At 45.8% G+C, this 12,841-nt stretch overlaps 1 protein-coding gene across 2 annotated transcripts in view; it reads right to left on the reverse strand.

Annotated features, from left to right (window-relative positions):
• CCDC125 (coiled-coil domain containing 125) overlaps positions 1-12,841 on the reverse strand; it is an 84,887-nt gene that overhangs the window by 44,895 nt on the left and 27,151 nt on the right. For both annotated transcript variants that reach the window (XM_073584020.1, XM_073584021.1), the window contains exons 3-4: positions 7,321-7,379; positions 6,053-6,139 (exon numbers count right to left, since the gene is read on the reverse strand). In XM_073584020.1, the coding sequence (XP_073440121.1) occupies positions 6,053-6,139; positions 7,321-7,379 (146 nt within the window). The remainder of the gene's footprint in view (positions 1-6,052; positions 6,140-7,320; positions 7,380-12,841) is intronic.

Consider the following 12,841-nt stretch of genomic DNA (forward strand, 5'->3'; position numbering starts at 1 on the left):
AGGTTCCCACTAAAGCAAGGCATGCCAAGAAGAGACAAAAACTTCAAACATGCGATAAAAACTAATGTAAATTAACACATACCATATTGGATTATCAGCCAAATCCGTTGATAAAAACAGCCAACATTAGCCTAATGTGTATAGGAGACTTAAAGGGGCTGTTTGGTATGCTGCTGAAATCAGATGGTCATGTGACCACAAGTATTGCAGTCTTTTAATACATTTGGTGGCATAATAATCCTTACCAACAGCTATACTCAGCTACTCTTTTCCCTGGATTACATTTCTGGATCTCTGCACAGGGTCCAGCATGGTGGAGGAGCAGCCAGTGGATTACTTGCCCTACTCTGCTCAGTGTTGTGCCTGCACAACCTATTCAGAGCAGTTTCACTATGAGGTTTTTTTCTCCCATGTTTGTTGTGATCTGCACAAGGTGCGCTTTCTCGTTTCCTCTATGTGACCACAGGTATGAGATTTGCACATTTTGGGCCACATTCCGACTACACATGCTCGGCCTCGCTCAAATTTATTTGAGTTAAGGGAGGCCGAGCACATCTAGTTGGCAGGTGATGCAAGTCGCATATCTGTGGTCACGTAACCACCCAATCACGGCAGCAATGCCGGAGAATCCTGACAGCATGCAGTGTGCACTCTTGAGGATTCAGAAATGTGCCGTTACATAAATAAATCTTTATTTTTATATAGCGCTAACATATTCCGCAGCGCTTTACATTTTGCACACATCATCACTGTCCCCCGATGGGGCTCACAATCTAAATTCCCTATTAGTATGTCTTTAGAATGTGGGAGGAAACTGGAGTGCCCGGAGGAAACCCACGCAAACACAGGGAGAACATACAAACTCCTTGCAGATTTTGTCCTTGGTGGGATTCGAGCCACCGTGCCGCCCGCGAGTGAATGCATACATAGAGTGAATGCAGACTTGCCACAAGCCCAGATAACCCTTTTAAAACGGAACCTGTCACCAGGTTTTCCCCAATATAAAGTATGGCTACCACCTAGAATCATAGAATCGTAGAGTTGGAAGGGACCTCCTGGGCCATCTGGTCCAACCCCCTGCTCAAAGCAGGATTTGCTAAATCATCCCAGTTAGATGTCTGTCCAGCCTCTGTTTGAAGACTTCCATTGAAGGAGAACTCCCCACTTCTCGTGGCAGCCTGTTCCACTCATTGATCACTCTGTCAAAAAGTTTTTTCTAATATCTAATCTGTGTCTCCTCCCATTAAGCTTCATCCCATTGCTTCTAGTCTTTCCTTGTGCAAATGAGAATAAAGTTGATCCTTCTACAATGTGACAGCCCTTTAGATATTTGTAGACAGCTATTAAGTCTCCTCTCAGTCTTCTCTTTTGCAAACTAAACATTCCCAAATCCTGCAACCTTTCCTCATAAGACAGGGTTTGAAGACCGGTCACCATTCTGGTCGCTCTTTTCTGAACTTGCTCCAGTTTGTTGATGTCTTTTTTAAAATGTGGTGCCCAAAATTGGACACAATATTCCAGATGAGGTCTGACCAAAGAGGAGTAGAGGGAAATAATTACTTCACGTGATCTAGAATGTATGCTTCTGTTAATACATCCTAGAATTGCATTTGCCTTTTTTGCTGCTGCATCACACTGTTGACTCATATTCAGTCTGTGATCTATTAGTATACCCAAGTCTTTTTCACATGTGCTGTCACTTAGCCCTATTCCTCCCATTCTATATATGCTTTTTTCATTTTTATTGCCCAGATGTAGTACTTTGCATTTCTCCCTGTTAAAAACCATTCTGTTAGTTGCTGCCCACTTCTCCAGTTTATTTAAATCTTTTTGAATCCTCTCTCTCTCTTCTCTAGTATTAGCTATCCCTCCTAGCTTTGTGTCAACAGCAAATTTTATCAGTTTACCCTCAATTCCTTCATCTAAATCGTTGATAAAGATGTTGAACAATACAGGGCCCAGGACAGAGCCCTGTGGTACCCCACTTGAGACATTCTTCCAACTGGATGTGCAGCCATTTACGACCACTCTTTGGGTCGGATCACTAAGCCAGTTATGAATCCACCTAACAGTTGCCTTGTCCATTCCATACTTAGTCATTTTTTCAATAAGGATTGTATGAGAGACTTTGTCAAATGCTTTGCTGAAGTCAAGATATACTATATCTACAGCATTTCCTTGATCCACCCAATCAGTGATACCGTCATAGAAGGAAATTAAGTTAGTCTGACATGACTTATTAGTTACAAACCCATGCTGACTCTGTTTAATCACTTCATTCTTATCCAGGTGCTGACATACATGTTGTTTAATAATTTGTTCAAAGATCTTTCCTGGTATAGAAGTCAGACTCACCGGCCTATAGTTGCCTGGGTCCACCTTCTTCCCCTTTTTGAAGATAGGAACAACATTTGCTCTTCTCCAGTCTTCTGGCACTTCTCCTGTTCTCCAAGAATTTTCAAAGATTATGGAGAGGGGTTCAAAAATTTCTTCTGCTATCTCCTTCAGTACTCTGGGGTGTAATTCATCTGGACCTGGAGACTTGAATTCATTTAGGTTAGCTAAGTGTTTCCTCACTATCTTTCTGTTTATAGATATCCTGGATTCTTCTATTCCCTTAATAGGACAGTGAATAACAGTTGATGTTACATTTCCTTTCTGAGAGAAAACAGATGCAAAATAGGAATTTAAAAGTTCAGCCTTCTCAACATCCTGTCTTACCATTTCATCATTTTCATCCTGTAAAAATCCTATAGCATCTTTGACTTTTCTTTTACTTTTGACATATCCCCAAAATCCTTTATTATTGCTTTTGACATCTCTTGCAAGCCTCAATTCATTTTCAGCTTTAGCTATTCTGATTTGTGCCCTGCAGGTTCTGCAGACAGCATTATATTCTTCTTTAGATATGCCTCCCTCTTTCCATTTTATAAACATTTTTTTCTTCCTTTTTAGCATGTGCTTAAGTTCTGTGTTCATCCATCCTGCTTCCTATTCTTCCCTCTTTTCGGAATTGTTAACAACTGTGCTTTAATGCTTCGTTTACAGCACTCTAGTAAGCTGTATGCAAGTCCCCAATCCCCTCTGCATAGCACAAAAGACCTTTCTTGTTAGTCATATTTGTGGTGGGGGGGGGGGGGGCACAGTAACGTGGGATAGTCTGCTTACAGTATTAATGCAACCAATTAAAAATTGGGTCCTCCTTGGAAGACTATCATGTAGACTCCCAGAAGCCAAGTTCCTGCCTTCTAGACCAGATGATAGGGCTCCCTCCTTTTGCCTTAGCGTAATTCTCCACCTTTTCACTTTAATGAGATTACTCTCCCATCTTTAGTTACTTCGCCTCATCTCACTGAGAGGTTCTCACATAGGTGGATGTAGCCAGAAGTGGAGCAGACAAGCCTGCCTCCCAGCTCCATTCAAATGCCTTAGGGTCATCAATGTATGCTCTGGCAGAGGTCATTGCTCACTGGCTTAGGATCAGACAATAGCAAGGCTTATAGGGCAGGTGCCAGTGCTCCACCATTCAGGCTTAGGGCGCACTCTGCATGGACTTCAAGAGCTTTCCGGGCAGCTCTTCAACAGGTTTCAACCTTACAGCTCTGTAGAGCAGACTGCAGTCTCTTGTTCATCAGTGTATACCTTTCCAAGTTTTAGTGTGTCCACACCTTTGCATCAGCAGATGCAAATCTAGGGAGGAAGATACTTCAGGCGGCAGTTGCTCAAGTGACTGCTCCGGCTGGGGCTGTGCTGAATCACCATCCGTATGTTACTGCTTGTGCCAGTTTGTTTTTGTCCTCTTTTTGCTTTGCTTTCAGAATATACCAGAGTGCTGATATAGTGGGCAAAGTCGTGCGACTTCAGTATTTTTTGCATCAGACATGTTGGACTTTTTTGCAGGTTTTTTTGCGTTATTGCAGACAGTGTCTTTCCTTTCCTGTCCTGTCTAGTCAGTGTGGGCCCCATCATTTGCTCAGTCTATTTTAATGCCTGAGTTTGTGTTTTCATCTGGTCTCACTGACAATATATGTTTGGGGGCTATCTGTTCCTTTGGGGTCTGCTCTGGGGCAGTTTAGATTTACCCTTTCTTGCTTTAGGCTTAGTTAGCTCTCCAGCCGTGACGAGGCGTCTAGGATAATCGTAGGCACGCTCCACGGCTACTGCTAGTTGTGTGGATAGGATCAGGGGTCTGCAATCCGCTTAGTTACCAACCTCTTTGGTTTTCTGTGGCTTAGCTTGGGCTTGCTCTCCTCTTCGGTGACCCAATCATAACAGTCATCCATATCAACAATCATGACACTCATGCATTTACAAGCCAGAAAATAAAAATGGCATCAACTGAAACGATTCTATTAAGATGGGGAACATGAAAATAGTTAAATCTGGAGTTTTCTATAGAGCAGGAGGAGCGGAGCCGATTAATATAAAAGGTTTGTGGGAAAATATTCAATACAAATTTTATTATATTTTTCCTCTGATATTCTAATCCTGATTTTGCCTATATATGATATAATGAAACAACTTTGCCATTCACAAGTTCAGTCTGTCAAGTTTTATGAGAGCGCGCGAGAGAGAGCGCGAGAGAGAGCGCGAGAGAGAGCGCGCGAGCGCGAGAGAGCGCGCGCGAGAGAGCGAGCGCGCGCGAGAGAGCGCGCGAGAGAGAGCGCGCGAGAGAGAGCGCGCGCGCGAGAGATATAGAGAGAGAGAGCGCGCGCGAGAGCGCGAGAGAGAGCGAGAGAGCGAGCGAGAGAGCGCGCGAGAGAGAGCGAGAGAGAGCGAGAGAGAGAGCGAGAGAGCGAGCGAGAGCGAGAGAGCGAGCGAGAGCGAGAGAGCGAGAGAGCGCGATAGAGAGAGCGAGCGCGAGAGAGCGCGAGAGAGCGCGCGCGAGAGAGCGAGCGCGCGCGAGAGAGCGCGCGCGAGAGAGCGCGCGAGAGAGAGCGCGCGAGAGAGAGCGCGCGCGCGAGAGATATAGAGAGAGAGAGCGCGCGAGAGAGAGCGAGAGAGAGCGAGAGAGAGAGCGAGAGAGAGCGAGAGAGAGCGAGAGAGAGAGCGAGAGAGAGAGCGAGAGAGAGAGCGAGAGAGCGAGCGAGAGCGAGAGAGCGAGCGAGAGCGAGAGAGCGAGAGAGCGCGATAGAGAGAGCGAGCGCGAGAGAGCGCGAGAGAGAGAGCGCGAGAGAGAGAGCGCGAGAGAGAGAGCGCGAGAGAGAGAGCGCGAGAGAGAGAGCGCGAGAGAGAGAGCGCGCGAGAGAGAGCGCGCGAGAGCGAGCGCGCGAGAGAGCGAGCGCGAGAGAGAGAAAGAGAAAGAGAGATTTTTTTTTTTTTGTGTCCGGCACCCAGAAAGAATTTCGGGTTAAATTAGTGTCTGGAGGATCCGCCAGAAAAAAAAACCTTGCAAGCTCCGTTTTCAAATCTTTGAGGATGGTGACGGACAGCAAATTTTGGCGGATCCGCAAAAAAAACGGATGCAACGGACGGCAATCCGTCACAATCCGCCAGTAATGGAAGTCAATGGGGAAAAAAACGGATCCTCAAAAGAAAACCTGGCGGATTGTGACCGATTGTAAAAACCTGAAGTGTGAAAGAGGCCTTAAACTGCGTCAAGGTTTCTGAACCCCAAAACAGTTAAAGGTAGTAGTAACAGATGTGATAAACCACAGTTATTTTGTTTTAAGGGAGTCAGGGCAATCACTTTCTCACATAGGGCCCTGTAGGGTTGGATTTCTTTTTCCCTTAATAAAGGCCTTCATTTAAAAACTGCATTTTGTGTTTACTTGTGTTATCTTTGTCTAATATTTAAATTTGTCTGGTGATCTGAAACATTTCAGTGTGACAAACATGCAAAAGATTTGGAAGTCAGGTACGGGGCAAACACTTTTCACCCAACTGTATACAGCTTACTAGAATGCTGTAAAAGAGGCCTTAAAGGTGGTGGCCATATGTTATATTGGAAAAACCTGTTCACAGGTTCCCTTTACGTGTACTTAACTATATATTCATAGTCTTATCCTCACTGTGTACATGGTGCCCCCTGATGCCAGTTTTTTCAACTTACCATGTTTTGTAACATCTTCAGCGCTTCATCCTTTCCATCAAGTTGTCTTTGGGAAGCTTCTAGTTCAACTCTTAGAAGTTCAACTTCCTAAAACCAGGATAGTAATTTTACAAAATTTGATTTGATAGATAGTGTGAGGTAGTGACCAGAGTTATATGCGAGGGTCGCTATGTGTCCCCCAGAAAGCGCTCAAAAGTATATTATATCTGCTGGCGTGCCTTGTGGTCACAGCAGGGTGCCTATGAGTCACAAGGCAGAATAAAAGTAAGCTTGAACCTGGTCAAGTGTTTTTTTTGACCAAGGAGCTTTTCCAGGAAAACCTGGTATGGACTTTTATTTATGAAGCTGACTGAAGGTAGTGAGGTCCGGTTCGTTTCCTCCAGCCCAGATCTTACCAGTGGCCCATGGCCACAGAGTGGAGTAAAGGAAAAAAAAAAAAAAAAACCATGTAGGAAGAGTTTGGATGTGTCAGTTTAGAGCTTGTGGGCAGACAGAGCAGTCAGTCTGCAGAGCACTCGCTGTGTGAGGTAACAAAGGGCCAAGCGTAGACAGAAGGTCTGGCACCCCCCCTCACCCCAGCGTACACGGAGGAGCCATTGCTCACGCAGCCGGTCCTGGACTGTATTTGATTTTCCCAGCTGCGACCCGGAGGATACAGCATAGTGTGCACTGTGCAAGCTTTCTTTTTGGACATTAAACATGTTTCGTTTTTGAACTTGCTTGGGTCACTGCCTCATCACTGCACAGTGTGAACACCACTGCACTACAATAGATAGATAGATATTGAGAATGGTAAAAGCTCATCAGGTCACTACTGCTCATAAACGTATGGGAATTTTCTTAAGCCATGACAGAATTAATCGGAGCCTCAGATTTCCAGTAATTGAAATTTCTCATTTGTACCAAAATGTTTTGGACTTAATAAATTGCCAAGACCTCCTTTCTAAGCTCACAAACTCTACTTGATCCAATCTATGTGACATGCTCAAAGACAATTTGAAGCTGGATTTCATAAAGTGTGGGAAGTCCACCATTTGTGGACAAAAAAAAAAAAAAAAACACGCAAGCTTAAACAGGTTAAGGAAAGTCAAAAACAAGCAGCAAACTAAAAATATACTATTACTGCGCATCCAACGACCAGACTAATGTACAGTAGAGTGGTATTTTCAAAAAAATACCAGTGGATGCAAAATAACTTTACACCTCATGTGGCACATTGCAGGGGTAACAAGATTATAAAGTATGGGTTATACTGTAGAGCAGCTTACTTCCGTTACATCTTGGAGACGCTGCCTCAGATCTTCGTTAGAAATTTCAGAACTTGCATCTGCAGAGAACAGAAATATTAACAACTGCACTTTCCACACAATAAAGAACTTATAGACAAAACACCAAAGAAAAAAAAAAAATCAGAAGAATAAAAACAAACTTTATTAACCCCTTTCCTACATTGGACGTACTATTCCGTCCATGTGACCTGGGACCCAAGTCCCAAGGACGAATAGTACGTCTAATGCGATCAAACATGATCGCAGTGTACCGGGGATTAAAGGAAGCATCGGCAGGGAGGGGGCTCCCTCCGTGCTTCCCTGCGACCCCCACAGCAGCGCGATGTGCAGCGCCGCTGCGGGGGTCGACTTCCCTGCAGATTCCCGGATCCAATATGGCGACGGGGACCTTCGGGGGGCCTGCAGGGAGCTGGCTTCCTCACTGCCCGCAGAGCGCAGGCATGAGGAAGCCTGCAGCAGTGCCTGTGACAGATCGCTCATCTGTCACAGCGATCTGTGATGTGACAGATCAGCGATGTCCCCCATGGGACATTATAATAAAGTTTTAAAAAAAAAAAAATAATAATATATATATATATATATATATATATATATATATATATATATATATATATATATATATATATATATATATATATATATATATATATAGTATTAAGTTACGTACCGGTAACGGTATTTTTCGGAAGCCCATGACAGCACCACGAGAGAGGGGATCCGCCCCATAGGAACAGGAAACCTACAGATAAAAAAGGGCGGTACCTCTCCCACGCATCAGTTGGATTACAGAGCTTGAGAGGCTACCATGGTTAGTACACAACATATGATATATACAACCTATCTACCCTATTTAACAGAATTATTTCATACCATCTCCCACATAAGGTGATTCTATGAACAAACTTCTAAGGAGTGCACCCCTATATGTGAACAAGGGAGGGAACTAAGGGTGCTGTCATGGGCTTCCGAAAAATACCGTTACCGGTACGTAACTTAATACTTTATTCGGACTCCCATGACAGCACCACGAGAGAATTACAGAGATGTAAACTAATTTAGGGAGGGACTACAGCCTGCAGCACCCTTAGCCCGAAGGTGAGGTCTGAGGAGGCACCCATGTCTAACCGATAGTGGTTAAAAAAGGTGGAAGGAGATGACCAGGTGGCCGCCTTACATATTTGATCAATTGATACTCCAGATCTCTCTGCCCAGGATGATGCCATGGCCCGAGTGGAATGTGCCCTCAGGTTCTGTGGAGCCGGACCGCCACCTGCTGTGTAGGCAAGAGAGATAGCCTCCCTAATCCACCTTGCTAATGTGCGTTTTGATACTCTGTATCCTTTTCTGGAACCTTGGAAGGATAGGAATAATGCGTTCTCCTTCTTCCAAGGATCCGTGGCTGCTAAATATGTCAGTAAGCACCGCCTAATATCTAATGCCTGAAGTTTCTGCTCTTTAGGGTTGGTTGGATTAGGGAGGAAGGAAGGCAGAACTATCTCCTGTGTCCTGTGGAATTGTGTTGCTACCTTGGGAAGGTATGCTGGATCTGGCCTTAGGATCACTCTATCCTGTAAGAACTCTGTGTAAGGAGGCAATCTGGAGAGTGCCTGTATGTCGCTCACCCTACGTGCGGATGTTATTGCTACCAGGAATGCTGTTTTAAGGGATATAATCTTTAGTGAGGCGGAATCTAAAGGTTCAAACGGACTTTCTGTCATGGCTGTAAGGACTAAGTTTAAGTCCCACGGTACGCATCTGTCTTTATGTATAGGTCTCGATCTGGCCGCTGCTCTGATGAACCTTGCTACCCAATAATCTTTTGCAATATCAGCTGCAAACAGGGCCCCTAAGGCTGAAACCTGTACTTTTAGCGTACTTGTGGAGAGACCCAATTCGAAACCTTTCTGGAGAAATTCCAGAATATGTTTCGTGGGAATTCCATCTCTGATGTCAAAGTGAAAGGTGGATAGGAAGCGTTTCCAGGTCCTAGCATAAATATTAGTGGTGGTTAATTTTCTGCTTCTTAGGAGGGTGTCAATTAAGTTCTTGGAGAACCCTCTATTTTTTAATAGTGACCTTTCAAACACCACGCCGTCAAATGAAGTCTCGCTACTTGTGGGTGGCTGACTGGCCCCTGGTAGAGGAGATCCGGAAGGTTCGGTAGTACCCAGGGATCGCCTACCGACATGGTCCTAAACCACGCGAACCAGGTCCTCCTGGGCCAAAAGGGGGCAATCAGTATGACTCTTGCCTGATCCTCTCTGATCTTCCTGACTACCAGGGGAAGAAGATTCAATGGTGGGAAGGCGTATGCCAGAGAAAAGTCCCATCTTATCAGTAGGGCATCCACCGCCAGGGGATTTTCCCTGGGGTTCAGAGAGCAGAACAATCTTTCTTTTCTGTTTTCTCTGGTGGCAAAGAGGTCTACCTCTGGCTGGCCCCATCTGCGGACAATCTGGCGGTAAATGTCTTTGTTCAAAGCCCATTCTCCTTGTCTTAGAGCCTTGCGGCTTAAAAAGTCTGCTCTTACATTGTCCTTTCCGCTGATGTGGAGCGCGGTCAAAGATAGACAATTTCTCTCTGCTATCTGGAGGAGCCGTTCTGTTATCTGCATCAGAGCGCTGGAGCGGGTTCCACCTTGGTGGTTGACATATGCTACCGCTACCTGGTTGTCCGAGTGTATCCTCACATGATGGCCCTGCAGGTAGATAATGAGTTTCTTGACTGCTCGCTCTATCGCCAATAGTTCTCTCTGGTTGGATGAGATTTCAGAATTAGAATCCCACTGGCCCTGTACCACTATGTCCCCCATATGGGCTCCCCAACCAAAGGAACTAGCGTCTGTGGTTATAATACGGGTTATCTGTGCTATCCAGGGCACCCCTGACGCTAGGTTCTCGCTCTGAAGCCACCATCTTAGTGATGTAACAGTTGAGGGGCTTAGACACATCCGACCTTGTAAGGAGCCTCCAAGGGCCCTGCTATTAATCAAGACGTCGTTTTGAAGGGTTCTGGTATGGAACTGTGCCCACCTTACTGCTGGGATGCATGAAGTTAGAGAACCTAACAGGGACATGGCCTGTCTGAGGGTCATAGATGGGTTATCCATTGCCCGAAGAACCTGCTCCTGTATCTTTTGTAATTTATCTAGTGGTAGCAGGCACCGCTGAGTGTCTGAATTTAGTATCAATCCTAAAAATTTCTGTATTTTTAAGGGCTGGAGTCGGGATTTCTCGTAGTTTAAAATCCATCCTAGGTTTTCTAACCTGGATCTAGCCTTTTCTATCTGGGATTTACAATGACCCATCGATTTTCCTACAATCAAGAAATCGTCTAAATATGGAATGATTAAGACGTCAACCTCTCGTAAGTGAGCCATAACTTCGGCCACTAATTTTGTAAAAACCCTTGGTGCTGCTGAGAGACCAAAGGGAAGGGCTCTATACTGAAAATGACGTACTGTGCCCTCTACTGAAACTGCCACCCTCAGGAACTGCTGGAAGTCTGTATGGATAGGTACGTGATAGTACGCGTCTTTCAAATCTATGACTGCCATAAAACAACCTTTAAACAATATTTTTATTGTTGTATTAATGGACTCCATTTTGAATTTATGATTAATCAAAAATTCGTTAAGGGAACGAAGGTTTATAATCGTTCTGAATGTGTTATCAGGTTTCTGGATTAGAAACAGGGGAGAGTAAAACCCTCTTCCTCTTTCAGCCTCTGGGACCTCTACCAGAACATTTTTCTGACATAGGCTCAAGATTTCCGCTTCTAAAACCGCTTGTTCAAGATGAGAAGATCTTAAGGGGGTCAGTTTAAAGGTGTCCCGCGGGATCTGGGTAAATTCCAACCTAAGCCCGGTGGATATTACCTTGCGCGCCCAGTCACTATTCGTAATCTGCGACCATGCCGGGAAGAAGGATGACAGTCTACCCCCTACGGGAACCGCTAGTCATTGATTTGATTTCTTTTGATCTCTTGACGAGCGTGTAAACATATAGCCCGTACCTCGTCTCCTTCTGTCTTCCCATCTGGGTCGATCTCTAACAGGTGAAGAGTTGCGCCTTCTCCCCTGGCCAAATCTCCTTCTACCAAAAGGGCGACGGTAGGACGCTGATGAAAGGTTTGGGAACTTTTTCTTGTCATCCCCCGCCTTTTCAAGCAGCTCGTCTAGGACAGTTCCAAATAAGTATTCGCCCTCACATGGAATCGCACAGAGTTTTGCTCTGGACTGGATGTCTCCCTGCCAGCACTTTAGCCACAGGGCTCTGCGAGCTGCGTTAGAGAGACCTGCTGCTCTGGCGGCCATTCTCATTGCATCCGCTGAGGCATCTGCTAGGAAAGCTGCTCCCTCTTGGATGGTCGGTAGGGCCCCAAGAATTGTTTGTCTTGATGTACCCTGCTTTAGTTGTGACTCCAACTGGTCCAACCAGACCATCATGGACCTGGCCGTGCACGTTGAAGCCACTGCTGGTCTTAAGGACCCGGCCGCCATCTCCCAGGTGTTTTTCAGGAAGGTATCAGCTTTCCTGTCTAAGGGATCTTTAAGGGATCCCATGTCCTCAAAGGGGAGCGAGGATTTTTTTGATGCCTTCGCAATGGCAGCGTCTAATTTGGGGGCTCTGTCCCAAGAACTTACTGCCGGATCGTCGAAGGGGTATCTCCTTTTGAGGGCTGGTGGTAGCGACCCTCTTTTGTCCGGTCTTTTCCACTCTCTGTGGATCAGATCCTGTATCTTTTGGTTTAACGGAAAGACTCTCCGCTTCCTCTGTTCCAGCCCACCGAACATGACATCCTGCATGGATAAATGGGGCTTAGGTTCCTCTACCTCCATTGTCCCTCTGACTGCTTTGACCAGCTTGTCTACCCGGTCAAGAGGCAGACAAAATCGCCCCGAGTCCTCTTCTCCTGAAGAGGACGAGGGAGATGAAGCCTGGGAGTCTCTGCTTTTTCTCCACTCTGCTGAGGAATCAGACTCCGCCGGGACCTCGCCCCTTAGACTTTGCGGCTGAGACAAGGACCTTAGGGTTTCCCTCATTTCTACCCTGACAATGTCTCTCAAACTCGCCGCTACTGCAGGCGACTCTTCTGCCACCGTCTGCTGAATACAGGGGGGGCACAATCTTTTGAGGCACGCGTCTGGTAATGGGCATGCACAGAGTGCGCATTCCCTATGTTTATTTTTATTTGTAGCTTTTTTTCCCTAGAAAAAAAAAAAACACAGAAGGGGGGTCCCATCACTGAGTGAACTTTCACGAAGATCACTTACCAGTGCCACAATCAAGTACCGGAGAACGAGGGGGATTTCTTTCAGCCGATGCTCCTGTCTGCCTGGAGGAGCTTTTACGAGTGGACTGGTCACTTCGTCCCGCATTACTGTCACGGGACCCTTTCTTTTTCTGTTTGACCTGCCGAAGGTCATCCAGGGGCGGCAGTGATGTCTGCCGCTGCTGCCCTTGCTTCTGTCGCTGCTGCTCTCGATCGCTTTCCATCA

Source organism: Dendrobates tinctorius, unplaced genomic scaffold (genome assembly GCF_039654945.1).
Source record: "Dendrobates tinctorius isolate UK_male_01 unplaced genomic scaffold, ASM3965494v1 ptg000083l, whole genome shotgun sequence".
NCBI classification, from domain to species: Eukaryota; Metazoa; Chordata; class Amphibia; order Anura; family Dendrobatidae; genus Dendrobates; species Dendrobates tinctorius.